This window comes from Neodothiora populina (genome assembly GCF_041146345.1).
Source record: "Neodothiora populina strain CPC 39397 chromosome Unknown canker_contig_16, whole genome shotgun sequence".
Taxonomy (NCBI): Eukaryota; Fungi; Ascomycota; class Dothideomycetes; order Dothideales; family Dothioraceae; genus Neodothiora; species Neodothiora populina.
Window position 1 is genome coordinate 1,016,340 of NW_027191409.1, and position 26,928 is coordinate 1,043,267.

At 51.1% G+C, this 26,928-nt stretch overlaps 12 protein-coding genes across 15 annotated transcripts, besides 2 other annotated features; 6 read left to right on the top strand and 6 right to left on the bottom strand.

Annotated features, from left to right (window-relative positions):
* Positions 1-707: 707 nt before the first annotated feature.
* Positions 708-2,644, top strand: AAFC00_003673 (uncharacterized protein; the record flags this gene model as incomplete). 2 transcript variants are annotated; one of them, XM_069348461.1, is made up of 4 exons in its annotated part: positions 708-714; positions 1,368-1,846; positions 1,897-2,426; positions 2,485-2,644. In XM_069348461.1, 4 exons carry the CDS (start codon positions 708-710, stop codon positions 2,642-2,644), a joined length of 1,176 nt encoding a protein of 391 aa, XP_069201002.1. The 2 variants fall into 2 exon arrangements, with proteins under 2 accessions (XP_069201002.1, XP_069201003.1); XM_069343181.1 differs by lacking the exon at positions 708-714 and having other exon boundaries at positions 1,340-1,846.
* A 2,218-nt stretch (positions 2,645-4,862) lies between these two features.
* AAFC00_003674 (uncharacterized protein) lies at positions 4,863-6,540 on the top strand (the record flags this gene model as incomplete). The annotated part of the gene is made up of 3 exons (XM_069343182.1): positions 4,863-4,959; positions 5,019-5,098; positions 5,170-6,540. 3 exons carry the CDS (start codon positions 4,863-4,865, stop codon positions 6,538-6,540), a joined length of 1,548 nt encoding a protein of 515 aa, XP_069201004.1.
* Positions 6,541-7,499: 959 nt separating this feature from the next.
* AAFC00_003675 (uncharacterized protein) lies at positions 7,500-8,291 on the bottom strand (the record flags this gene model as incomplete). Its single annotated transcript, XM_069343183.1, has 1 exon — positions 7,500-8,291. The coding sequence occupies one exon, from the start codon at positions 8,289-8,291 to the stop codon at positions 7,500-7,502; it is 792 nt and encodes a 263-aa protein (XP_069201005.1).
* A 424-nt stretch (positions 8,292-8,715) lies between these two features.
* On the top strand, positions 8,716-9,464 carry AAFC00_003676 (uncharacterized protein; the record flags this gene model as incomplete). The annotated part of the gene is made up of 3 exons (XM_069343184.1): positions 8,716-8,762; positions 8,851-8,908; positions 9,021-9,464. 3 exons carry the CDS (start codon positions 8,716-8,718, stop codon positions 9,462-9,464), a joined length of 549 nt encoding a protein of 182 aa, XP_069201006.1.
* Positions 9,465-10,146: 682 nt separating this feature from the next.
* AAFC00_003677 (uncharacterized protein) lies at positions 10,147-10,876 on the bottom strand (the record flags this gene model as incomplete). The annotated part of the gene is made up of 2 exons (XM_069343185.1): positions 10,147-10,397; positions 10,630-10,876. The coding sequence occupies 2 exons, from the start codon at positions 10,874-10,876 to the stop codon at positions 10,147-10,149; spliced, it is 498 nt and encodes a 165-aa protein (XP_069201007.1).
* Positions 10,877-11,034: 158 nt separating this feature from the next.
* Positions 11,035-11,039: a sequence feature (Short protein (AAFC00_003678, KAL1304733.1) was converted to a misc_feature.).
* A 103-nt stretch (positions 11,040-11,142) lies between these two features.
* Positions 11,143-11,194: a sequence feature (Short protein (AAFC00_003678, KAL1304733.1) was converted to a misc_feature.).
* A 3,855-nt stretch (positions 11,195-15,049) lies between these two features.
* On the top strand, positions 15,050-15,299 carry AAFC00_003679 (uncharacterized protein; the record flags this gene model as incomplete). Its single annotated transcript, XM_069343187.1, has 2 exons — positions 15,050-15,070; positions 15,126-15,299. The coding sequence occupies 2 exons, from the start codon at positions 15,050-15,052 to the stop codon at positions 15,297-15,299; spliced, it is 195 nt and encodes a 64-aa protein (XP_069201008.1).
* A 985-nt stretch (positions 15,300-16,284) lies between these two features.
* Positions 16,285-17,168, bottom strand: AAFC00_003680 (uncharacterized protein; the record flags this gene model as incomplete). The annotated part of the gene is made up of 3 exons (XM_069343188.1): positions 16,285-16,735; positions 16,838-17,054; positions 17,126-17,168. 3 exons carry the CDS (start codon positions 17,166-17,168, stop codon positions 16,285-16,287), a joined length of 711 nt encoding a protein of 236 aa, XP_069201009.1.
* A 446-nt stretch (positions 17,169-17,614) lies between these two features.
* On the top strand, positions 17,615-18,286 carry AAFC00_003681 (uncharacterized protein; the record flags this gene model as incomplete). Its single annotated transcript, XM_069343189.1, has 3 exons — positions 17,615-17,671; positions 17,755-18,057; positions 18,113-18,286. 3 exons carry the CDS (start codon positions 17,615-17,617, stop codon positions 18,284-18,286), a joined length of 534 nt encoding a protein of 177 aa, XP_069201010.1.
* A 962-nt stretch (positions 18,287-19,248) lies between these two features.
* Positions 19,249-22,168, top strand: AAFC00_003682 (uncharacterized protein; the record flags this gene model as incomplete). The annotated part of the gene is made up of 3 exons (XM_069343190.1): positions 19,249-19,296; positions 19,353-21,296; positions 21,350-22,168. The coding sequence occupies 3 exons, from the start codon at positions 19,249-19,251 to the stop codon at positions 22,166-22,168; spliced, it is 2,811 nt and encodes a 936-aa protein (XP_069201011.1).
* A 444-nt stretch (positions 22,169-22,612) lies between these two features.
* Positions 22,613-23,326, bottom strand: AAFC00_003683 (uncharacterized protein; the record flags this gene model as incomplete). Its single annotated transcript, XM_069343191.1, has 3 exons — positions 22,613-22,743; positions 22,877-22,988; positions 23,213-23,326. The coding sequence occupies 3 exons, from the start codon at positions 23,324-23,326 to the stop codon at positions 22,613-22,615; spliced, it is 357 nt and encodes a 118-aa protein (XP_069201012.1).
* Positions 23,327-23,720: 394 nt separating this feature from the next.
* AAFC00_003684 (uncharacterized protein) lies at positions 23,721-24,413 on the bottom strand (the record flags this gene model as incomplete). Of its 3 annotated transcripts, none has more annotated exons than XM_069348105.1 (2): positions 23,721-23,904; positions 23,956-24,413. In XM_069348105.1, 2 exons carry the CDS (start codon positions 24,411-24,413, stop codon positions 23,721-23,723), a joined length of 642 nt encoding a protein of 213 aa, XP_069201014.1. The 3 variants fall into 3 exon arrangements, with proteins under 3 accessions (XP_069201014.1, XP_069201013.1, XP_069201015.1); XM_069343192.1 differs by having other exon boundaries at positions 23,956-24,152; XM_069343193.1 differs by having other exon boundaries at positions 23,956-24,122.
* A 27-nt stretch (positions 24,414-24,440) lies between these two features.
* AAFC00_003685 (uncharacterized protein) lies at positions 24,441-26,006 on the bottom strand (the record flags this gene model as incomplete). Its single annotated transcript, XM_069343194.1, has 3 exons — positions 24,441-24,990; positions 25,041-25,456; positions 25,515-26,006. The coding sequence occupies 3 exons, from the start codon at positions 26,004-26,006 to the stop codon at positions 24,441-24,443; spliced, it is 1,458 nt and encodes a 485-aa protein (XP_069201016.1).
* Between the last annotated feature and the right edge of the window lie 922 nt (positions 26,007-26,928).

Sequence of the window (26,928 nt, forward strand, 5' to 3'; positions counted from 1 at the left end):
TATACAGCGCGTAAACTGGTAGGCTCTTAGGTGACCCATTGTTCTGGAGCACAGAATGACAGTCTGTGCGACAGGCTGCACGCAGGACTAGTAGCCATACTGGTGAAGCGTCTGCATCATGATCGACGTTTGGCGACGTGTTGAGAGCATATTGGACTTTGAGCCGCATCTCTGGGGTATAGAAGCCGCCGCCAGAAACCCGCAACCCAGTTGACGTCTGACCGGGACGAGATACGGAGTGCACAAGTCTGTGCTGTGATTCGTGACCAAACACACGACACAGATCGCTGGCGTGCTTGCGCACTCCATCACCGCTATAGTCATGCATGTTGATGTCATTGCCTCACTACTGCCTCTCGGGCTGCCTTTGATTATTTTTCTTCTCACAGTCCACCGCCTATAGTGGGTCACCTGCCTATCAAATTGCTAACCTATATAATACTTAACAATGCCACGCCCACGCCTCCGGAGCACGCGGGTTGACATGTTACACATATTCATATCTTCCTATACTTGCTCCGCGCTGGCTCGGGCACTAACATCTGGATTGTCTGAATCTCTTGCAGTAGGAGGAACACGGTGTGACTGGCGAACATCATATCCAGCAAGGCGCATCAGGAAAATCACGAGCTAGAATAGAATCTTAGCAGACTGCTGTGTTATTCTGGCGTATCAACGCAGTTCGTGTAACTGCAAAGACACTCGCTATGGCTGGTAATTGCCTTTTGATCATATGTAGATGTGCTGGAATGAGAGACACATGGCTGACACCTCCTAGGTCTTGCTCTGAAAGGGTAGGTTCCAAATCACGTTCTTTCCTATTGTGAAACATGTATCTCCTTCTCTGCCTCTCTCTAATCCATTACACTGTTCCATGGCTCCTTAACTCTCTTCAATTTCACGTTTCTGTTGAGCGAGGAAAGAAGACAGACATACGCTATCAGACAGGCTCATTTGCATCCACTACTGTATACCCTGCATTTCAGACTCCAAAATCTCCTTTGTCTTCTAGCATTGCTTGCAGCTATGCCGCTCAAGGGTAATGACATACCGTGGCTTACGGATACGACCTTAGAGGCGGCACTTACGGCGTAGGTTTGTGTGGTAGTGGTGGATCTTTATTGACTTAGCTATCGCAAACAGCCTGACCCCACCTGCCATATTTGACATTGCACTGTTACAGTCGACGACATCGCCGGCGACATCATGGTCGACATCATGTCGAGGTCGCCGTTTGCCCGCAGATTCACTTCCCCTGTCACTGCACTCGCTTCTTTGTTCTTGAACACTTACATCCACCATCACTTGCCCATTCCACCTGCTCTTTCATCTCTCCACGATGGGTCTTAACACAATTTTACTAAAAGGTCTCTTCAATAGTGTTATGTATGGCGCCGAAAAGATTCCAGACAGCTGGTTCCACAAGATACCAGGCGGATATTATCGACCTAAAGAGGACAAAGACAAGGACAAGAAGAAGAAGAAGAAGAAAAAGAGTGGCAGACACTCCCATCGCCGCTCTGAGGCTGATCGCAACTACGATGATGAAGATGATTACTATGTGTCCGATGATTACGAAGGTCGTCACGGTGGACGCAATCGCTTGGCAGACTACGAGGATGATGGATTCGAGGGCGACTATCATGGCGGACGCGCTCGGGGTAAAAGCGTAGACGCAGCGAGGACTTTTGATGAACCAAGATACCGCGGGCCTGCTCCCGCAGGACCTTCCAGGCGCGAAAAGCCATATGATCCCGCAGACCTTGCCTCCGAGAGCGCCGTTGAGAGAGAGTACTACGACAGCCGGCCTTATGATCTAAGAGGCGACAGCACGAGACTCGTATCAGTTCGTTGATTATATCAAAAGTGAAGAGCTCAATGCTGACCAATTCATAGCCCGTCGCCGCTGGCGTGGCAGCTGCTCACTACGTGGATTCGCAGCAACGACCAACCTCGTCGTATTCTGGTCCTGCCCCCGGCTACGTCCCTTATGCAGACATATACGGCACGGAAAATCAGCAGCCACGTACCACTAAATTGCAGCGAGATGCAGAACGTCATCCGCACAATTCAGAGTACGAACAGCCACGCTCAGCACATGATCCGTATTACCGTGCTCCGTACGTTTCGGACTATCGCTCCACTACCGACTCCCCTCAGTCTGTACACTCTGGCGAGCGTCGCCACCATCGTCAGCATCATGGAGACAGCTCTCGAAAGCGTCACAAGTCTCGCAACCGCTCGCGTGCACGATCCTCTGTGCGCGATCGCTTCGACACTTCCGACAAAGGTCTTGGCTATGGCACCATGGGTGCAGTTGCTGGCGGCCTGCTGGGTAATGAGGCAGGAAGGGGCGGTGTCATCCCCACCGTTGCGGGCGCAGTGATTGGTGGACTAGGAGCCAATGCCTACGAAAATCGCGACAAGTAAGATTTTATGTTATGTGTAAGTCAGGGGCTATTGCTGACGAATGTACCTTTACAGGCAGAAGAGAGGAAGTCGCCAGGGAAACAAGTACGATGATCGCTACGATGACCCCTATGAGGATGACAGCCATGCCAGTCGGCGCCGTAGTGGTCACCACGGTAGTCATCGCAGCAGTAGGCGCAGCCATCACGGCTACCATGGCTACTACTCTGATTGAGGCACTGGCCAAGTACAGGCGTGATTGTTATCCCGGGGCTGTGTTCTTTGACCAGAAGATATTGCCGCTTGTATCACACGCCGGTTGACTTGCCATGCCTCATCAGCAGGGAAAAGCAAGACCATGGACCATGGACCATTACCACATCCTAGTGGAGTCCATTGAAGCCAATGCTGTCTAGCTGTTGGCTTTACGCCATTATTTTATTCTCCCATATGAGGAGCTGGGTGAAGGGCCCATTATGATTGCTGTTATCTACAGGCTTGTCTGCCTTGGCTGACTTCCAGATACTGGACTGCCGAGATAACATGTGTGGATTTCTATATGATGTTATGAGTATGACTTGAGATCTCATGGTTGTCCTATCACAACACATTGAGAGAATGATAAAGAATTCCAATTATTTCACGATCTAAATGTCCGATCTTGACCGGTGTAGCTGTCTTTACTCCTCCTTGACCTATCGTACTCGGGTGCATGTTTGTGTACAGCCACGATGGCCTGCATATATGGACTGCGCACTTAACATACAATCGTAGAAATGACTGTATTCAAGACCTGTCCATGGTCTGGAAGGTATGCTAAGAGCCATATGTGCGTACGTCGCCTATAGGATTCGTCGAGACCTTTACAAGACCATGAAGGGTACGAGAGCATAGAAGCTGAAGCGAGAGGCCGCAGGACAATCTGTCACCAGCTTTCCGTTGACGGCGATCTCTCGCCTCACTACTCCGTCTCGCATACATGTACGTCGCATTGGGCTCGCGTGAGCTGCCTTTACTTATCTCGAGATCTCCGAGCACCGCGCTGTACTACGCCTTTGACTCATGGCGTGACGCCCACTCTATGTGCATCGGAAACCGTCTAGTTCCAGAATGCATGTAGCGTTGGAGAGCGTCTGATCAAAGGCAATGGACAGCGGCATCAGACGGTTACATCTCCGACCTGACCGACACTTAATGCCAATTTTTAGGGCCGGCGTGGGCATTTAGCATAGTATTCTCGACTGCCGACTCGGATATGTCAGCCCAAAAATCAAAGAGCCAGCCAGCCAGCCAGCCGATTGCTCTGCTTTGCTCTGCTTTGCCCTCCCGTGACGACGGAAACGTCCCAGGCAAAAAAGCATCCTACCTTACGCATCGCTTGACGCGGGAGAGCGGCCGTGGAAGCGCCGCAGTGCACGTGCCCCAATGACGGAGTTTGTAGAGGAATTTCTCTTCGAGAATCAACTAATTCCATGTGAAGCGTACCCGTTGCACGGACTTGCAGAAGACTACTGATGGTTCGGCCTGAAAGTCAATCGCTTGTTGCTGCTGTTTTGTATAAATGCAACTTGGGAGATTTGTGGGTGAGCCGCAGCAGGTGTTTCACCCAATGTAGTGTGCTCTCGAAAAGAGCCGCTGATGATGTACAACACTGACCAATGTTTGCAGATTCAGCTTGCACTGCAGATATGGAGAACGATAGTCGAAGAGTCGAAGAGGAAGACAATTGATAAAGATACTAGACTGTAATCGAGGTCAACACGTGGTTACGAGGGGTGATTTGATGCTAACAATCTATGGACTTGGCTAATAGGAGGGGATCCCACATTCCGTCACTGGCTGTTTTTGGGCCCCGCTCAAGCTCTCCCACGCCCCGGCCGCTCGAAGTCAAGAGAGAAGTTGTCAATGGTAGCAGAAGCACGATAACTCACGATACAAAATCGACTGTCATCTCTCCATCTTACCCAGGTCCACACCACCCACTAAAGCAGGTCCCGAGTCGCGTGTCACTTTTCTTTCACACTGTTCACTCTCCCGCCCTGGCTCACCATCGGCGCACGAGGTCTCTCCCAGCTCCTGCTCAGTCACGCCGCCCCTCATCGTCCTCCTCATCATCCCCAGGCGCTGAGCACCGAGACGACCCACCCTCCCAAAACTTCCTCCGCGAGCTCCACACTTTGTCCTCTGCTAGTGATTCCGCAATTCCCCATTTCGCCCACCCTGTTATCTACCTTGTAGTCCTCGTCCTCGCTCTCGTCTTGCATTTCATTCTTCCCTCGAGTCTTCCCTTTTCATACTTTCAATCCTCCTCCCACTCTACTACCCCTCCAGGTTCATATCTTTATAGTAACCACTGTCCTCCTCATCCTGCAAATCCCTTCGTAGATTCTTACGTCTGTCCTCAATCCCCGATTCGCCAAACAAGCACATTATACAACACCTCACCGCGCGACATGGGTTTGGCAGAAGAGGCGAGCCGTGTGGCCAAGGAGTTCGAGTACACACCCGAAGATGTGAACAAGGCTACCAAGGAGTTCATCCGCCAGATGAGTAAGTCGTGATTTCGCAGGCAAGCATGAAGATCATCGCTGAAACGATGCTCCTTACAGACGAGGGTCTCCAGAAGTCCGGAACCAGCTTGAGCCAGATTCCCAGTTATGTGACTGCTGTGCCCAATGGCACCGAGAAGGTAAGAACTTCAATCAGCCTCACGGCGTAGCTTGATTTTTTATAAGAAACACCGAGCTGAGATGCGACTAGGGTTTATACATGGCTGTCGATCTCGGTGGTACCAACTTCCGTGTCTGCTCCATCAACCTCCACGGCAACAGCACCTTTTCTCTCACCCAATCCAAGGTTCCCATCCCCAAAGAGCTTATGGTCGCCAAGACAGCCCAGGAGCTTTTTGCCTTCCTCGCCAAACAGATTGCTACTTTCCTCCAGAAGCACCACGAAGAACACTACAACTCGACTGTTCGCAGAAAGTCTACTGTCAGCGGGCCTGATGGCTACCAAGACGAAGAGATCTTCAACCTTGGCTTCACCTTTTCTTTCCCTGTACACCAGGTTGGCATCAACAAGGGTACGCTGATCAGGTGGACCAAGGGCTTTGACATTCCGGATGCCATTGGCAAGGATGTCTGCGCTCTGCTTCAGACCGAGATTGACGCTCTTCACCTTCCCGTCAAGGTCGCAGCTGTCGTGAACGACACCGTCGGCACCTTGATGGCACGCTCATACACATCCCCCGGCAAGACTGGCACGCTACTGGGAGCCATCTTCGGCACCGGCACCAACGGCGCGTACGTCGAGAAGCTTTCCAAGGTTAAGAAGCTTGAGACAGAGAGCGACCTTGGCGAGTATGACACTACCACCGGAGACATGGTCATCAACTGCGAGTGGGGCTCCTTTGACAACCAGCTCTCCGTGCTCCCCAACACTTCATACGACAAGGAGGTGGACAAGGTGACGCCCAACGTGGGTGTGCACATGTTCGAGAAGCGCGTGTCTGGCATGTTCTTGGGAGAGATTCTCCGTCGTGCCCTTCTGCCTTTGATCCAAGACCCCAAGATTGGCCTCTTCTCCGATGCCGACAGTAGCACCAACGACGCACGCAGCACAGCCTACCTCTACCAAGACAGCCCTCTGTACAACGTTTGGGGTCTCGACACCAGCTTCCTCAGTATCGCCCAGGAGGACACCAGCGTCGGCCTCAAGGTCATGCGCCAGACCCTCGAGCGCGACTACGGCGTGCACGCCCCCTCGGCCGAAGACGCCGAAGCCGTCAAGAAGATCGCAGCAGCAATCGGCCGACGCGCCGCCCGTCTGTCGGCGGTCGCAATCGCAGGTATCGTGCTCGGCACCGACAAGCTCAAGGCACCACAGGACATCGCCACCGCCGACGACGAGGTTGTCAACGAGGACGACATTGTCGACATCGGTGTCGACGGTTCGCTTGTCGAGTACTACCCCGGCTTCGAGGACACCATCCGCGAGGCCTTCCGCGAGATCGAGGGCATCGGCAAGCACGGCGAGAAGAGGATCAGAATCGGCATTGCCAAGGACGGCAGTGGTGTCGGCGCGGCTCTCATTGCTCTGGTCGCTGACAAGATCTCAAAGGCCAAGCAGTAGACGAGCAAGAAAAGAAAGAGTAAAGACGAATATAATGTGAAAGGAAAGCTTAGGATATGTCAAAAGAGATGTCACGAAAGAAATAAGAGGGAAAGAAATCATGCACATAATATATATCATACCACAGGAAAGAGAAAGAGAAGCGAAAGAGAATCAAGGTCATTAGGGGCCGACACCATATGAAAGTCGCAACGTTTTTGCTTTTACTTTTTCAATGTCATATATCTCATGGAACCTTGGACACAAGTCACCCTTGGTCTGATTCTTCGTGTGTCAGCAGTCGATAAGAACGCGAGTATCTCGTCCATGGTTGTCGTTTCTCCTGCCCTCGTCTACTCCCCCTGCCAAGTCCATGCGACTCCAGCACAAGGGATTGGTTCTCTGGTAACGAGGTGATGTAGACTGTATATCCTCTTGAGCAGCTCTCTTACCCTGTGGCAAACTTCATCATGTCATTTGGTAGTCATTGTAAGGAAAGCATGTCATCGTGTCAAGTCGGTCGTCTTGTACCTGTTCCTACGAGGGGGGCCATGAACTGTCCAGCTTCCTCCTTGGTCCTCGGGTCGACTCTAATTACTCAGACTCGAGCTAACCTGCTGGTTAACGAGTCCTGGCGCTGCCTCGCGCTTTCGTTGCCCGCCTTGGCGCCGAAGCAAGTGCGTGATCGTTGCTAGGCTGTATCAGGGCTGAGTGACCGGGACTCTGGATCCTCGCTAGTGGTGAGCTAGACAGCGGAGTCAATCGTTTGTGCGCCGATCAGTATGACATGGCGCTCTCGTAGAGATTGTATTGCCCGGGCAGATGTCGCTGTCCATCGAGCTGTCATTCTCTCTCGCTCTGGCTCATTCTCTCTACCTCTTGTCTGCTCAGTGGCGGAAGTAGGCAGGCGGCGCGCTAAGTCTTCCCGAGACGAGTGGCCAGGTTTTGCTTCGTCTTTTGATTGTTTCCTTCCCTCTCTTTCAACTGCCCAGCAGATCCCCGACACTGACCTCCCTCCTGACGACGACAGCGCTAGAAGGTTCAAGGCGGCGATAGTACCCTTCTTCTGTACTCTGCTCTCTGAAGCCTCTTTTCGCGTACCAGGCCCTCCCTTCCTCGTTCGCCGTCCACACGTGAGCGCCTACAGAGCGGACACGGTGGTGTTTTATGGCATGGGAAGTCACCGAAGACAGCAGGTGTGTAGCGATGCCGTATGTGCGGTAGGCACTCAGGACGACGAGCGTGGAGATGTAGAGAAAGGGAGAAGATGATTCGCTGGTGAGGAGACGGCATCGAATACCCCCGACCACTCTGCCTGGCGAGGACGACGCAGAGTCCGGGTCGTCGGTCCACACGGCTAACAAGGTGATGGAGGCGACGATGGGGTCGGAGATGATCTCGTCGTAGAACTTGGCGGGATAAGGGATTTGCAGGAGCAGCGAGTTCAGGCGCTTGAAGTCTTGAAGGCGCGGTTTCGTGCAGGGAACCAGGGTCAGGTTAGGGATCAGTGGGCTCGGGGCGTATTTTTGGGTCAGGTTGGAGGTAGAAGACGAAGTGGACTTTGTGTTTCTGGATATGTCATGCTCCTCTTCCTTCTTGTGGCAGTCGCGTGCTTCCTCGGGCGGTGGTGTAGGTAGACCGTCCCATGCTGGTTTCCGTGGCGTTGACAACCTCGTCGTGTCTTCTTCTGGTTGAGACGAGGTAGGAGAGACGGATGGAGCCTGCTTGACGGAATCAGGCTTCTTCAGCCAAGTCAGAAGTGAAGATTGCATTTGCGAACACAATTATTCTGATACCGGCAATTATTCGTCCTCAATCAACACATGAACGGCAGGAACAACGACGCGAAGGTTTTTGGCTTTCTGTCGATTCACTTGTCCACAAGTGACGTCGCCACGCGTTTCCCGCACCGCACAGAATCAATTAAGCCGAGGTGAGTTCATCTAGCACATAGGGCTGCCAGGACGTTCATGCCAAGACATATCGGCATATCGGAGCCAAGCGGAGACTGGCAGTCTTGAGCCTCCGGTTGCGCCTGCGAATGGAAGCTGCGATAGAGAGCGAATTGATGCATAGAGAGCTATAGAGAGGAATAGTGATATTGTCCAGTCTACTCCAACTCTCACTCACGCCCAATTGGACCTCCTCTTCCTCCCTGTCCAGTCCCCTCTTCTTTCTCTCTACCACATTCACATCATGGGTGCCGGAAACTCCAAGCCCGAGGGACAATATGTCTTTGCTGCGTAAGTCGACTCTCTTGCGTTGAGTCGAGGAGGATATGGTGCGCAAGTATAGGAAGATATACTGATCCTGTTCTTTGCAATCGTACAGCGACAGCCCCGTCTCCTTCTCTTCGCAAGTGGTTGAGAGCCTCCAGACCAGCCCAGAGGTACGCTAGACCACCACTCTCGTCACCCATTGCCCTTCCCTCGGCAGCAACCTCACTTCAGCCTTCCGAAGCGCAGAGACAGTAGTAGAGACACTAACCAAACCACCAACAGACCGACTCCGTCCGCGCGCGCAACCTCGAACTCCAGGTCCAAGCCCGCGTCGCCGAAGAATTGCAAAAGATCCGAGACACGGAAGCCGCGCGACTGACATCGTACACGGAGAGCCTGACACCCACCTCGGCCGACGAGGACTCTTCAGAACAGCAGTCACTGGGATCCAGAATCGCCGACGCTGTGACTCCCTCGGCCTTCAAGGACTCGACCGCCTCGCACGGAAGCGTCAACAAGGAAGTCGCCGACCTGCGCGCCAAGCTCGAGCGCCGCAGACAACGTGACGATGCCACCGACAAGGGCGTCGAGGGCGCAAAGGACGAGCTGGTCAAGTGCTTGAGACTCAAGGATCGCAGACCCCTGGATTGCTGGGAGGAGGTCGAAAAGTTCAAGGGTGAGGTCGCCAGGTTGGAACAGAAGTTTGTCGACAAGGCGCTCAGATGAGAGAGCCCGTTGGTTGAGCCAGGAGAAAGAAAAGAAAGAAGGCCATCACCACCTAGAACAGCACTTCACGCATCACACACAAACACTCCCACACGATCCTGTACCTTTTTCTCCCTCCCCAACTAGCAGCATAGACAACGGGTGTAGAGCTACTTGGGGGGACTCGAGTGAAACCACCCTGTATCAAAAAAAGCACAATTCACCAATCGTAATTGCAACATAAGCTCCAACTTCAGGTGACGTACACTGTCCGGCTCCTGCCCTTTCCTATAAACTATCGATTCACTGGACATATATGCCGGAAAAGTACCTTGTTCAATACACACTTCATGTCACTTGTTTCCGATTTCGTTAGACTGAGGCAGGCGGAGCTGCTTTGCTTTTGGGCTTTCCCTTCTGTCTTTCGCCCTTTTCATATTGGTCTTATATCGTCAAAAGGAGGTCTCGTTGTTGACCTCACCACACGTCTTCTATTAATGAAACCATCTTCTCAGCTTCCGAAGAGAAAAGACAGAAGATCGAGTAAATGACAGTCTGACGGAAAAGAAAGATCAAGGCTCGGAGGTGGTGGAAACGAAGCAGAGGGATATGTTTTTGGTCTTGGAGGCAAACGACATGATATTTTCTTTGTTGCTTTGAGGGTTTTTTTAAGACACAAAAAAGAAGCAGCAGCAGACGTTTTTTACTCGACGTCGGCCTTGCCCTCGAAGTTCTCGCCCTCGACGAGCTCAGGGATGTCGTCGTCGTCCTCATCCTTCTTCTCCTCGCCCTCGGCGCCCTTTTGCATCGACTGGTAGGACTCGGCGAGCTTGCGCAGGGATGCGAGTGAGTCGGGTCCGAGCTGGTTCAGGATGCCGGGGACGAGCTCGGTGAGCTCCTTGTCCTCGCCGTTGCCGTAGATGGCGAAGGTGTTGCTGGGGACGGCGGCGTGCACTGCATTCATGTCAGTCATTTTCGCTCTGCTCTCATTCTTGTGGCCTCCAATATTTCCCCAATTGCCCGTTCTTGTCACCACTGCAGTCTTTCCAAATTCCTGCTGCTGCTATTCTTCCTATCCTCCCTCTTGCCCAGTTGATGACCTGGATTTTTGCTCCTCCGCTTGACTCTCCAATCCACCTCTTGTCGTTTGCAACAGAAGAAAAGAAAAAGGCGGGGTATTACTCACCCTTGGGAGCGGCGAAGTGGATGACGTTGCCGTCAGACTTGAACATGTTGACCTCCTCAATGGCCTGGATGGGCTGGACGTTCATCTTCTTGAGGGTGGTCTGGAGCTTCTTGTCGTCGACACCGGAGGTCTTGTGAACCTTCTTGACCACACGTCTCGGGGTACCCTTGCCACTGCGCGCAGAGAAAAACACCATAAATGTCAGCCTATAATCCCGAGTCTCGAGTCCTCTTTCTGTGTCCTCCATTTCATTCCCGCGGGTTTTCGTCCGTCGGCGCAGCGCCGCAAACTGTGTGACTCCACATCCATGGCTTCCTGGCGAATCTTGCGAATATTTACAGAGCCGATGGTTTCGCAGCTTCCAAAGCTTTGTGTGTGTGGGAATTTTGGGAGTTCGTTTTTTGCTTACCCTACAATCTCGTGATTAGCTCCAAGTCATGCGTTATGGCACTCGTTCGGTTGCGAATTTTCCGCAGCGCCGAATCGAAATGACACGGATTTTATTGCACATACCGGTACGCTGAGCGGCCGCAGCCTGCATGCGTTGGAGCTTTTCCATATCCATCTTTGCTGAGTTTAGGAGGAGGAGCGGGGTTAACTGGGCGGCGCAAGCGAGTCAGAAATTGCTGTGATACGGGTGGTTTGTCTGGGACGGCAGTTTTATACACACAAGTTAAACCGAGAAGAGAGCTTGAGATGTGGTGGTTGGATCTTCTGGATTGCCTACTACACAGCACAGCAGAGACTGAGATTCAATTGCTGGCGTCGCTGCCGACTCTCGCTCAGTTCTCTGCTGCTGTCCGCAGCGTGCACGGGCAATTGTTCGCCGATTGTGGGCTCGCTAAGCCGCTGCTTAAAATCCTACGTCACGAGCTTCTGCTGTGCTCTGCAGCAACAATAATACACATGCATTTCACCATGATTATACTATCTTATTGTACCTTGCGCATAGATCAAGTGAAGATGTCACTTATAATCTGATCCTTGTGAAACATGGAAAGCTAGTCGAAGGAGCAAGACGTCTCGCGTCGCTCATTCGTGTACAAGTCTATAAAATAGTTCAACTCTATCCACACACTGGGGCTGCCACAGAAGTCTCTCGTTACCACGACCAGGGGGTCCGTAATATCCAGGCCCATGTCGCCGACCACGATGTGGTGGTCCTGACGGCGGTTTGTCGTCCAGCAGCTCTTCGGTATCCTGCAGAAATAATCCACCCTCAGTGATGTGCGGGGGAGTCGTTGCGAAATCCAATGGCCACATCGGTATCCAGCAGATTTCTCCCGAGCCACATCCTGGGTCGCATTTCGTCCATTGATCGGCCCATCCCAACCAAGCCATCAACTCCTCAATCTCATGCTGCCAGACCTGTGCCTTCCTGCCAAGTGGTTGCAAAGCATCCGAGGTCCGGGGTTGACCCTGGTTAAGGCTGTACCAAGTAACTTCCACAGAGAGAAAGACTGTCAGCACTACGCGACACATCTCCCCGAGGACGTCCAATGTGGCATTGTAGATCATTCTCTCGGACTCAGCTAGATCGACCGACTCTGGAGGTGAGTGCTGTGACTTGCATCGTTGGTACGCGCTCTGAGACTTGGCGTTCGCCATGTCGAATGCTCGATCAATCGACGACTCGACTTCCGACTGGGATGGATACTCGTAGTAAGGCATCAGCATGCCATATCCCATCGAACGCACCACTGCTAGCCATTTGTGCATGTGTTTTTCGTTGCTTGATGTGATATTGCTTACCGTTTCGAAAAACCTACCAAGTTCTTGTAGGGGGGAGCTATATTCCATCACAATTTCTTCGGTTACGGACTGCCAATCTATCCCACTGCAAGAGGTTGGGTCAAGAGAGATCCTCATGCGCGTCTCGATAGCTTCACGCATATAAATGCCGTCTGCCTCGCTGACATTGTTAGCTCGATGCAGTCTGCGCCGTCGCTCAAGCTGCAGTAATGCTGCCTTCCGCTCTCCTTCCTTCCTTGGTCCAGTCCAGATACCGTCGCCCGAGATGTTGAGCGCTCTGCGTTCTCTGGATATCCTGGCATGCTCTTGGTCCTTGAGTCCGGAGTCGTAGAAGCTCCACGCTGCACAACTGTCGACCTTGACTCTGACTTCGCCTCTTCCAGGTCCTCCTGCGAAGCCGTAACGATTTGCAGTCGTCCTCAGCCATTCTGCATAGCCGCTCCCTATGAAGGGTGTTCGTGGTAGCAGCCCATGAGGGTCATAATTTCTTGGTCTTGATAGGCTTCCCAAAGACTCCAGGGCCATGAGCGATTGCTCCACAACCTGCGGGCTCCGGTTCTTGCTTTGTTTGTCAAGTACTGATGGCACGTCACAGCTTGTCTTGGATACAAGAAACACGGACGGGCTATCGAAATCGCACCAGATCATCTCAAACCCAGCATTCATTCTCACGATGCTCTCATAACCCCAACCCTTGCCACCTAAGCTTTGATCACGAATAAAGTTACACAACCTCCGGGCCCTGTCATACTCAGCACCGAGCACTGGCGCATTTGGATCTCCAGAAGTATGATTGTTGCGTCCGGGGTCCATTCCGAATCGAGGGTCACGAGGTACATTCGCACTATTATTATTCAGGAAAACCATCTGAGAGTCCAAGTTTCCCGACCTTTCCAAAGATGCTGATGCTCCATCGAAATAGAGACACTTGACAATCTTCGTCGTCTTATATGTGAACATGTTCGATGAGTTGAAAGTCCCTGCCAAGGCATACGACATGGCAGCATCGAATGCAAACCATTCGGGACTAGATGGTAGGCGGTTGTCGATTCTTGCATGATAAAGTCTGGTATTGACTGGTACTTCGCAAGGCACAATCGTGTGGCCAAATGGGAAGAAAGTGTTTGTCCATTGTTGCAGCAGACCAAACGTCGAGGCGAAAATGTGCGGTGAGGCAGAGGAGAAATCGAGTGAGGCAGCGTTCTGCGATTGAATCTCGATCACTTTACTCTGCGCTGCCGATGGAGCAAGGGCAAACAGGGAAGCGATAATGTGAATCGAGACTTTCGTCATCTCGAGAGCTCACTCGATGCGTTGCATACATTCGGAATAGTTCCACAAGGTATACCAAGCAAATTCGCTTCGATATGAACTTATATCACCTATAATGAATGTGAGATTCTAGGCTGCCGCTTAGATGCTGCGTGGCAGCCTACTGTTATCGCTAGATTTCCTTGCTGCACAGAGTGAGGCAGCTTAGCGAGGTTGGAAGATGCTCCCGGAGTCGCCAAGATTCCAGGACCCTTCGAGGTGCCTCACTCTCATCCACATTCTAGCCACACACTTTGTATTCGAGACTTTTAGCTGTGGGTGGGGCTTGAGTGAGGTAAGGTCATCCTACCATTGGCGATCTGTGGCGTTGCCGTGTCTCGCTGTTAACGGCTGTCCCAAGCTGACCCAAGCTGCAAGTACCGTACTTTTGGGTGTTGTTTCCCAAGAGGAGTTGGGCGATCAGCATGATCTAATCACAGGAATTAGCAAAGAAACCAAAAATCAATATCGCAGAGAATACGGGAATTAAAACTGCTCGCAATAGGAGTATGAATATTCCTATCCTGCATGCAAAGGGCGTTTGTTTGATCATGAGATATGGACGTCGTCAGCCACCTGTGGCGAAGAAGACATGCCGGAATGTGGCTAGCGACTCCCACGACCCTTTACCCTTGATGGGAAAAAGCTTCAGAGACTACGTCACAAGAAATTTGCACGATTCGCGGGAACGTCAAGTAGAGCCGCGCTAAAAGATTGTCCAAGTGACAGAAAGCGTAGATCATCCAACATCGTATCCGTTTCGTGCCCTGTTTTGGGCACAACCGCAGTGCAGACCAAATGCACCTCGAAGGTCTTTTGCTTGATTTGATGGGTAAGATTGCATTTTCATCAAATTAGCGCCTTGACTAGGGTGACTGTAGTGGGCTAAATTGCTTAACACGTACCGAGAATGCTGCGGTGTATGAGGTAAGGGTGCACCGCGTCGGGTGAGGAGTCTGCTCGATGCTCACTATAGCAATCCCAAGCAGGCCCAAGGAGCCGCCAATCTCCTACTTTTTCCAAATTAGCTTGCTAATTTAGTATATTCAGAGGGTGAGATTCACGGTGGTGAAAACGTCACTGGTACATGTACCTCGAGTTGGGTGATGCAAGGCCAATGACCTCACCTCTTGTTTTTCTGCAAGTGGTGTTTGATGAGATGGCTGGTTTCAGGTGATGTGTGAAAGGAATAAATGCAGGCGCATGGCCGCGCCTTCTTGCTTTGGTCACACAAACAACAAGCATCTCATCTATTTCTACATTCCTCTTCTTCAAGAGTAAAAAGCTTCTCTCACATCACTCGAACCAATTGCCAAAGCATATACCACATCAAACTCAGCACCAGCAAATCATAAACATGGGTGCCGTCGTCTCTTGCGTAAGTCATGAATGATGGTCCTTTGCGAACAAGCAAGTTCTAATAGAACATTCAGATCACATCGGTGTTTCGCGCCATTGGCTCTGTCCTCATGGCCATCGTGAACGGAATTGGTGCCATTCTCAAGGCCATCATCAACGGAGTCGTCGCCGTCTTCGACATCATTATCTCTTGCCTCACCTGCGGTCGTGGCGGTGGCAGAAGTCGAGGCACGCGAAGCGCGGTCTAGTGAACGAAAGGAGCGAGCAAGCCGCATGAGTGTCAAGCGACAACGCGATTGCAGCTGTAGCGTCGACATATCATAAACTTCGACGACATGTCTTGGATGTCATTGATTGCTTTCGACCCGAACGCTGCTACACCTGAACCATACGCTTGGATATGCAACACACGCACTCACCGACCACTGCTCACGACAACACATTCGAAAGCTCGCTCGTTTCGACTTTCTTCTACATGATGAACACAACCAACACGCAACGCACGCATGCGCATTTCCTTTTGTTTCTATGGAGAGCACTGTACGATGAGAGTTTCAGAAGGACGCGCGGGGGGATTTGATTTTACGACGGACGGTTTATCACGACCATCAATGCATTGATACCCATTGGGAGTCGCCCATTTTCTTTAGACTGCTTAGCAGAGCGTAATACAGAACCTTGTTATCACCACTTCGGACTGTCTTCTTCTACGTGCAAATCTATGACATTGTTATTGAGGAAACAATGGTCAACTCTGTGCCGTACTGGCTCTGCCTACATTGATCGCATCAGTCCAGCTTGATATAGTGTGGTCTCTTCTCGAAGCACGAGTATGTTACGAGCAGATCATTCACATCTGTCTGTTGGCAATAACAAGGAAATGTGTATTTTTCAGTGATATCTGAGTTATGATTCCGCCACCTTCTGAATCTCATATTTACACGGCCACGTGGAAAAAGTGATATACAGCTTCGTGTTCCTTGTGTCAATAATACCAGGAACGCCATGAATGCAAAAAGCCGACATCAACAAACCATCTCATCTTCTCCTTCGGCCTCTCCGTTCTTCTTTCTTCGTCCAATCTTTCTTGTTTCTTTCCTGTCGAACGTGCACAACACACACATACACAGACCATCACTGCACCATATCGCTGTGCGACAGAGGATGTCTAAAGTGAATTGAGCATGTGTAGGATCGCAGTGAAAATTGAATATCAATCTCTCGGATCGTTCTCTACTTGCGGTACCACATGCGGGTGATCTTGGTATGTCTCATCTTCTTCTGAAGCTGGAAGATACCGAACATGAGGGCCTCAGCGGTAGGTGGGCATCCAGGGACGTAGATGTCGACGGGGACGATGCGGTCACAGCCTCTGGTGACGGAGTAGCTGTAGTGGTAGTAGCCGCCACCGTTGGCGCAGGAGCCCATGGAGATGACCCATCTGGGGTCGGGCATCTGGTCGTAGACTTGACGCAGGGCGGGCGCCATCTTGTTGGTCAGAGTGCCGGCGACAATCATCACGTCCGACTGGCGGGGCGAGGCGCGGAAAATGATTCCCATTCTGTCTTGGTCGTAACGTGGGGTCGACAGGTGCATCATCTCTACTGCGCAGCAGGCGAGACCAAAGGTCATGGGCCAGAGAGAGCCTTGACGTGCCCAGTTTGCGATTTGGTCGAGGGTGGTGCTATGTTGGGTGTGGTGTTAGTTTTCTGTGTTTTCTTGCATGGTCGCTCTGGTGGTCGTCTTCATCTTCTGCTCTTTCTTCTCTCGCTCGACGGAGACGTACAGTGCGTATTGCATGACTCCCTGCTTGCCCTCCTGGCTGGGCAATGGGACCTCACGGTGGTCCTTGCCGGTGATGGCCTTCATGGGTGGCGGCGTGCCCGGTTGTCCGCTGACGAGACCAGGCTTTTGCATTGCAGGCGCAGCAGGCTTGCTCGATGTGTTGGAGATGAAAGCAGCCTGGGCGCCGCGGAGGGGAAGGAGAGTAGAGGCAGGGTTGGCTATAAGCAGTATATCAGCGAATTTGCTCGTCTTGGGGTGAGTCTTTGCTATCCGACGAGGTGGGCCATACCGCGCAGCGCCAGAGCCCTTGCTGTCCGGGTGGTCGAGAACATTGTGAAGCTTGCGATAGTGATCGAGGCAGCCGTGGAAGAAGGTAAAAGCGCAGTTGACGAGGGCGCCGAGGGGTAGAGTGGAGATTGGTAAATACAGGTAGGACTGTATTCCTTATGGGTGGCGGTCCTCCCGTTCGATGATGCTGAGATGGAGGTGCAGGTGCAATTCGACGAGGACGGCGCTTGACCAGAAACAGAAATATGGAAGATAATCTGATAAGCGCGCCCGTGATTGGTCGACAGGCTGTATAAGCGTAACTTACTGTACACCACAGTGCTTTATGGAACATCAAACACCAGAAGCACCACCCTTTCATGGACCATACTTGAAGATAGAAGTATTATCATAGAACTCGAGTCCAGTTCGCCTGATACTTGAAGCTGTTGCGTTTCTTTCCTCATTTCCAACGTCCCTCACTCCTACAATAGGTTCTTAGCGGCACAACATGGCTACCACAAATAGAAGTCCGGCTATTGCTTGTATTGGTGTCATAGGAAGACATGTATGTCGTTGATCCGGAGTCTCACCTACAGAAATACATGAGATCTTCTGAATTGTAGAAGAAGCTTGTCTGACCAGCTCAAGAACAACCCTTTACACATCTCTCTGTTTGCTGCCGAAGGAGATTCAGAGCCCAGGGACAAACTCGAGTTCTCCTTCATGCTGTCCACATGCCTTGACTTGTTCGAGGCACGGATGCCTTCCAAGACCGTCGGTCAAGACTTTGGCCTTCTTCAGGCCATCGACGAGAGACTTGCCATGTACGGATGGCTCACGAATACCGGCGTGAAGTTCGTAATCATCGTGGATATGGAGGGGCGATCCTCTAATCTGCAAGACAACAAGAATCCTGCTGTGCTCGGACTGAAGAACTCGGATCTCACTTCTGTAATTATTGACCATATACCACCTCACGCTCACGGCAAGACTAATGTTGTGCCAGACTTTCCAAGCAATACAAATAGCATACATTCGGCTGTTGAGGAATCCATTCTACACTCCTGATGATCATGCTCCTGGTAAAAGTAGCGGCTCAACACAGATTACCAGTCGGAGGTTTGTCCAGGAAATTGACCGCATCGGCAATGCTTGGGCACCCGTCATTGCAACCCGATAGTGACAGTCCATCTCGGATTCTTTACTATGAGCACACGACCAGCCTCACAGCGTGCCCAGACTCTGTGGAAAGAGGCCGCTACTTTCTCGATGTCTTGCAAAGGAGTGGCGAAGGCATCATCAGATGGCCTCAAGCCATGCCATATACATCCAGCCTTGACCTTGAACAACTCGTCCGGTGGTACACCGCATGCCTTCTGGCAGCATCAGCAGCACGTGCAGCTAAAATTTAGGGCCATTTCCAGCCTCGGAGGATACTTCGAAGGGAGACGGTAGTGTTGTAACATCAATCAGCAGTCGTACCAGGGGGGTGATCAGTCTCCTCTCTCCTTTGTTATTAGAAATTGTGTAACCCACATCCACCGCGTTAGTCATGTGCGGACGGAAACTAGCAGTTCACTCTCGAAGACAAGAACGCAAAGACTAGCCATCGATGCACATGTCAGCATTATGCAGTTGGGTTTCAGGAGCATCATGGGCAGGAAAGCCATGCTTATATATGGTCAAGGCATAACACACACTCCTATCAATATGATCGCTAGAGGGCAAGCTTGGCTCATTGGACGAATCCTACATTGTGGATAGTCATTTTCGTGCAACCCGCCCATCTACAAAAGAACTAGAACGCCCAGAGTGAACCAAAGGTAGCCCAGGTACCTACCTTGTAGTTGTTTGAACGTACTTTAATCGTCCTATCGGGCAAGACAGAGTCTTACCATCATCCAAGAGAACATGCATGACATACGGTTTGCAAACAGTCATCAATCGTGCTGCGAGCTGTATACCTGACCCTTGAGCAACGGACAGGGTCGCCGTTGTTTCCTTGCAGTGGTTGCCCCATACTCGAGTTGACTCCATCTATTGATCGTGACATGACGGCTTGGCGTCGATGACAATAGATTGTTTCGCGACCACAGCAGGCAGACATACATTTGTCGCAAGGAGGATGAAGGAAGATTCCAGATGCCTGAACATAATGCGGACCCGCCGGTGAAGTTGTCGTTGCCTCTGGTACTGACCCAGTGGAACAAACCTCAAAGAAACTCCACGCTGACTAGTGACGACAGGAGTTCCAGCAGGACATATTCCGCGAGGTCCGAGAAGAAGATGAACTCGTGATAATAGCCCGGGGACTGGGTCTCCTCCGGATCGTCACCAACCTTCTGCACTCATATGATGCTGCTGGAAACAATCTGATCATTGTCGTGGGCGCGGATGAGCGCGAGAATGGCTGGATTGGAGAGGCGTTGGCGGAGCATGCTGCCATCAGTGGCTCGCCCAAATGTCGAGGTCTCACTCTCATCAACACCGACTTGACAGGTGTGGGGACGCGGGAGAAGATGTACAAACAAGGGGGGATATTCAGCATCACTTCACGCATCCTGGTGGTGGATCTGCTGTCCGAAAACCTCGATCCCACCAAGGTCACTGGTCTCATCGTCCTGCATGCGGAAAGAATACCTGCCACTTCGCTGGAAGCCTTCGTGGTGCGCATCTTCCGACAGAAGAACAAGACTGGCTTCCTCAAGGCTTTCTCCGACACTCCAGAGCCCTTCACAAGTGGATATTCTCCTCTGGCTACATCGATGCGCAACCTGTTTCTACGGAAGCCGTCGCTGTACCCGCGCTTTCACGTCACCGTTGCCAAATCTCTCGAGGGACGTCGCAAAGCCGAAGTCATTGAGCTAGAGGTGCCAATGAGTGATGCCATGCGCGACATTCAGAATGCCGTCATGGAGTGCGTCGAAGTCAGCATCGGAGAGTTAAAGAAATCCAACAGCGGACTGGAAATGGACGATTGGAATCTTGACAGTGCATTGCACCGGAACTTCGATGCCATTATTCGACGCCAACTGGATCCAGTGTGGCACCGGACCAGCTACAAGACCCGACAGATCGTGCGAGATCTCACCCTATTACGGAACATTCTCCATTACCTTCTGACCTTTGACGCGGTCAGCTTTTTGCGATATCTAGACACTGTCCTTGCTGCTTCGTCACCTCCGCCAGGCTCGAGTCGACAGAACCAGTCACCATGGCTCTTTCTGGATGCTGCATCTACCATCTTCGATCAAGCCAAGAGGCGAGTCTACACTGGAAAATACACGGATACCTCGACGACACAGGGTATCCCTGATGGCTTGACTCCAATCCTGGAGGAGATGCCCAAGTGGTCCTTGCTAGGCGAGATCTTGGAGGAAATCGAACGGGACATGCACTTCAACACTTCCTTCCAGGATGAATCCAACGGCAGTGTTCTCATCATGTGTGGAGATAACGGTACTTGCCGCCAGATACGTGAGTATCTTCAGACGAGGCACATCAGCTCTAGACGTCAGAGCGCAAGAGCAAAGAACGGTGACGACGACGAAGAAATGACCGCTACCGTTATGATGCGTCGCAAACTCCGCCACTACTTCACCTGGAAGCGCGATCTCAATAGGCTGAGTAACTCGCTGTTCCGTGAGAACCAGAAGCAGATCAATACCTTGAATGACCAGAAAGGTGGACAGAGTGGTCGCGGTGGTCGCGCCCCACCGAACAAGCGCCGGCGCACGAGAGGTGGCTCCAGCATCGCTGCCGCACCAACGCGTACCGCCAGTGGCAGTATACACGTTGCAGGAGACAAGGACTCACATGTTGCGAGTCTACTAGCTGAGCTTGCACCGACCGAAGCAGAGGCTATGGAGAAGGGCGAGATTGGCGCCGACTCCCTCGAGAACATGGACGAATATTACGAACTTTACGAAATGAAGGATGTTGTCTTGATCCATCCCTACGACGGTGACCTCGATGAGCATGTGCTCGAAGAGGTCAGACCGAGATACGTGATTATGTACGAGCCCGACGCTGCCTTTATCAGAAGAGTCGAAGTGTACAGGAGTAGTCACGTCAACAGGAACGTGAGAGTCTACTTCATGTATTACGGTGGAAGTGTTGAGGAACAGAAGTATCTCAGTGCTGTCAGGAGGGAGAAAGATGCGTTTACTAAGCTCATCAAGGAGCGAGGTGTAAGTCTCACATGGTCTATATTGCCCAGGAAGTACGACTGACATCGTGACAGAGCATGGCCGTGACGTTCACCCACGATACTGCTGGTTTGGACCCACAGGAAGCTTTCCTCCGTACAGTCAATACACGCATCGCCGGTGGTGGCAGACTGGCTGCAACCGCTGAGCCGCCTCGGGTCGTTGTAGACGTGCGAGAGTTTCGATCGTCTTTGCCGTCGCTGCTTCATGGTCGTAATCTCGTCGTCATACCATGCACCCTGACCGTCGGTGATTACGTGCTCACCGACGATATCTGTATCGAACGAAAATCGATCAAAGACTTGATATCATCCTTTCAAAACGGCCGCCTGTACCACCAAGCAGAAGTGATGATGCTACACTACAAGAACCCCATGCTACTCATTGAATTCGACGCGCAAAAGTCTTTCACGCTCGAGCCATTCGCAGATCTATCGACATCCGTCGGCGCCGCAGCAATGCAAGCATCCGACCTGCAAACCAAACTCGTCATGCTAACCCTAGCATTCCCGCGTCTCCGCATCATCTGGTCCTCATCTCCATACCAAACCGCCGAGATCTTCGAGGAGCTCAAGAAACAGCAAGAAGAGCCTGACCCGATCCGCGCCGTCAATACCGGACTCGACGAAGGCGAAGACGGCACCACGGAACGCACGTTCAACCAGCGCGCCAATGACTTGCTGAGTGCGGTGCCTGGCGTCACGCCTAAGAACATCACGAGTCTGGTGCTGAATTATGAGAACGTAGAGGAGATTGCTAATGCTGAGGAGGAGCAGTTGAGCAAGATGATTGGAAAGGAGGCTGGACGGCAGATTTACAGGTTCTTTGACAAGAGTGTTTTTGACGATCTATGATATGCTGTTGTTGTGGTCGTGGGTTGCCCGCAGATGGGTGTAGATGAATATTAGTTCCGCCTTCACTTCTTGTTTGTGGGTATATGTGACATCAGAGAGGGCCAATGCATCCATCTCTCTACCTTCCTATAGTCACTTGAATATCATACCAAAACAACCTTGAGTGTTTTCCCTCATATGGGCTATTGACCGCATACATCGTGCACACCCGTGAGTTAAATCATAAAGCCATCGACTAGCACAATCACGCACTGGATCATACGAAAAGCCGTAGTCTACAGCACCAGAAGACGACTGACAGAAAACAAAAGAGTCGCAACGTGCTCAAACCAAAGAGCACAAAACCGAGGCATACACATATAAATACAAAAGCCCACACACTCCCCCTTTCCACGCGCCATTCTTGCCCAATTCAATAACGGCAAGTACTACATTCAACCCCTTCTACGAAGCCGACCCTCTGATCTCCCGCCTCCTAGCCTCAGCCGCATCGGCAGCAGCCTTCTGATCCGCGATCGTCTGCGCGATGCCCGCCTGGCGACGCTCCTCTGATTCTCTGTCCCATGCTGTCCAGACTGTGTGCGCACAAGTGTTAGACGATGACTCCGGAAGGTCTCGAGAAAGACGGCAGCAGCAGCTGACGAGAGAACAGACAGGATTGGCAAGAAATGGGATGGAAAGGGAAAGGGGAAGAGGAAAGAAACTTACTGGGCACGTCGCTCTTAGAGTGTCTCTTCAGACTCGTGACGAAGTCGTTGAAGTTCTCTTGTTTCTCCTTGCGGTTCTCTAGCGAGCGGCGCTGGAGGTCTGGGTTATATCTCTGGAGATCCAACAAGCATTAGTAATTAAGTCGTGGGAAAGGAGAACATCGAGGTTTGCTTTCTGGTTTTGCTCATGTCGATAATCAAAGTCATTGGATACTCGTCTTTCGATATGTCATTTGAACTTCAATATCCGTGTTCAATTGGCTCTTATCCTTTCGCCTCTTTTTCACAACACAGCGCAGTGGACCGAAGATGTTACGGAACAGAACATGTCACATACTTGGAACAACTCCTCTTCCGTCGGAGTCACATAATAGACGAGATAAGGACCCCCGATGCACAATAAAGCACCACTGCCGAGCATCTTCGCCCAGGTAGCTGCTCCGAGACCCATGATTTGATGGTGGCGAAAAGAGGTAGAATCGATATCAAGCTGTCGGATGAGTGTCTGATATCTCTGTGCTTTCAGGACTTGATGTATAAACTCCGATGGAACTTTGGCGTGTTTTGTTTCGTCAGAAGAATGCACCTATAATCGTGGGTGTAATGGAAATCATACCACAGATGCTTGGCATGATCTAAGACGCAGAGATGGGAAGACATGGTCGCTTGAAATGGTATAGCGCTGCCAAGACCATGCTTCGTGCACGACTACATGCTGTACTTTACTACGCTGTAATTACTCCTCCAATTTATTGTTTCACGACATTCATGAAGTAACATTCTTTTTTTTTGGTAGAAACCAGTAGGTTGCCTAGGACTTGTCTAGACTATCAGTGGATGTACGTCTACGTATCGAATATGATCTCGTCCCATAGGCGGTTTGAGAAACTCTGCTGCAAGTCCTTCAAAGTCCAGCCTTGTCTCGTCCCTATTTTCTGGAGAGTCTCTTTAAACTCTGCAATATCCGACTTGTAAGAGAAAGTCTTGATCCATTGTGGCGCAGACAGATTGTCCATGTGTAGACCGAACCTGTTCAGGCTTAGTACAAATGAGTCCAGCACGATAAGTCTTCTTACATACCACTCTTTGCCCCAGTGCGGACGTACCCTGCCCTCAGGACCAAGACCACGAAGTATGTCAAAAGCCATTTGACAAAAGTAAGCCCACTCGTCGTCCCCGACGACTTCAGGCACAGTCCCAATCTCTATAGCTACGGTACCGAGCTTGTTGCCTCGCTGCGGTGCCATAATAATGTCACTATCGCCCATAATCCTCATTTCTAATGACAGGCGTAGAGGGGAGGCGGCCGTACCATACACAAGGTCTATCATCTTCCACCACAGCTTCCGAACGAATGACCAGTCCGGCTTTTGAATGTCAGATGTAGTAGATGTTGGTATTGCTGGTATCGGTATTTCTAGTTCCATACCACGCACACGCATGTATTGGAAATCTCTTTTCAGATGTTGCGCATTTGGAACTGCTGTCTTGATGACCAAGTCATGCGGATCTGTCAGCTTGGGGGGTAAGACAGACATCCCAATAGACGCAAGAATCTGCGACTGCTAGCGCGCAGGAATATCGGCGTAAAAGTCAGTGGAGCTGATGACTCCTCCAATCCAGCCACTGATCCATTGTAGAAAGCCCTGTACATTGTCAATGTAATCGACAGCACCCTCCCTGCCCAATCCAGAAGTCCAAGTGTTGACAAGCACACTTGACTGGTATGGATACCAAGTCCACTCTGCATGTTCGCTCGTCTCGGCCCTCACTTCGAAGTCCAGCACAGCCTCGTGGACTTGCTCCTTGGTCGTAAGAAGTTGCAAAGCTTCAGGAACCTCAGAAAGGTCCAGAGGAGGAATGGCGAGCATGGTTGGCATCTTGCGAGGTTTCATGACCGCATAGGTTGTCCTTCGGACCTCGTAGGTGATATGTGTCACAATTCCTAACAGGCCAAAGCAGCCCGCCGCTGCACAGAGTTCAAGATCATCTGTAACAACCTGTAATACCCCATTGACGTCGACGTACTCAATGTCTATCACTTCGTCGTTGATAGTCTTGTGCGAATAACCTGAGCCATGCGAGATGGAACCATTGAGACCACCGATTGTGATCCTGCACAGGATTAGCCAAGAGATGATGTTCACGACCCGCGGTCAACTGACTCTCCCATCGAAATGTCTGTAGGCAAGGCCCATTCGTCCTTGACTGCGCACTGTCGAAGTTCTTCCACTGTTACTGCAGAGCCAACGCGAACGTGCAATCGATCTATATCCTTGCCAGAGGGAAGTAACTGGACGGTACGTAATTCACTGGGTGACGGTTTATGAGCGTCAGGGATTAGAGCTGATGGATCCGGCAACGACGTGACCTGTCGGAGAGGTAGTAATGATACAAGAATGTCCCCATCATCAGTGAAGACAGGGGCGCGACTATGTCGGTAACCGCTGCACCGGATCCGCTGACCTTTGTAAGCTCTGACCAGATTCTGCAAGCCCAATACGGTTGTGGGAACGAAGGTGTATATTGGCCTCATTCTGATATTGAGAGCCCAATTAGTGAAGGGGACGTCAGCATAAACCTATGTGGTAAGGTAAGCCGAATGCGGGAAAAGTATGCAAAGCATTGGAAGAAGATACCTCCATGATCATGCTTTCTTGCTCATCCTCATACACGATAGGGCTGTTGGTCAACTTTGCTTTGGCTTTATCAACTAGCTTGTGTGCTGCACTTTCATGTGAGTGAACTCCTTTATGTCCCATATGAGCGAGCTTGTGATGGTCAAAAACGTGATGTCCGGCAAATGACGATGCAGTTTCGAGCCCATGCGCCGCAATCTCAGCAGCAGGTTTACCCTCTACGAATGCAATAACTTGACTTTGTGTTTTCGGATCTAGCTGCTCTGAAGCATAATCGAAGCTATAAGTATCCCTGAAGATCTGGCAGAAAGCTCGCAAAGCGTCCTCTGCTTCGACTCGATCATTCCGTAAAGCATCGGCAAGCGCTCGAAGCATGTCAGTGTCGATATTCGGGTGTAGCTCTGACATAGCATTGATGTTGTATACAATTTCGCCGAGGATGAAATTGGTGTTGAGCTTTGTAGGAGGCGGGCTCCAGAGTTCGAGTACCATGTTTAGGAATAATTGTTATGGTAAAGCGTACGATAACGAGTCACTTCAGGGGGCCAACTCCAGTACAGCACACATAGGTGCAAAGAAGTCAATATCTATGTTGTGATATCATTTTGAACGAAATAGAAGGCAGGCACGACCGAGTATCGACTAAGCTAGGTGGATGCCTGCATTCAACGCCGTCACATCACGAACATCGTGATACGCAAAAAAGTGCGCATTTTCCCTGGGTAATGCTGCTTAGGACAACGACACTATTGCGTTTACTTTGATCCATGAAATGAAAGTGCAGTCATGGATGTAACGTCAATACCGGCATTTACACATGTGTTGTTGAGCCCTACAGTCGGATATAGACACGTAATAGGATGAGGTACAGGAAAATGGACACTGGTTGCAAGAGTCAACTTAGCCATTGCATATTCGACTCTACGCACCTATCCGCGTACGACTTGTATGGCTAATGCTTTCTCCGACCTTCCTGCTAAGTGGACAGGAGCGTACGGAACAATCATGCAATGCTAGTACGACTACCCTTTGCACGGCGTTCACAGAGATAGAGACTTCGACTCAAGGGAAAACATAATACTATGACTCAACATCAACGATAATTGCCTTAAATCTGTTGCGGCCTGGTTCCCGCGAACAAGTGGTGTAGACGGTTTAAGCATGAGTGACATCGCATCCGAGCATGCACGGTCCATCACGGAGGAACACGGACAAGTCATTAATCGACAGGTCACAAGAGTACTTCTCAGTACGGCTCATACACGTTTAGCAGTCTAGACGCCTTATTGGTCTGAACTACGTCGTCAACCAAGTCAAAGGACAACAGCAATCCACCTTCACTGGACTCTAGGGCTGCTGAAGGACCGTGCCACTCTTTCTTATCGATACAAGCCCCTCAACCTTTATTCTCGTG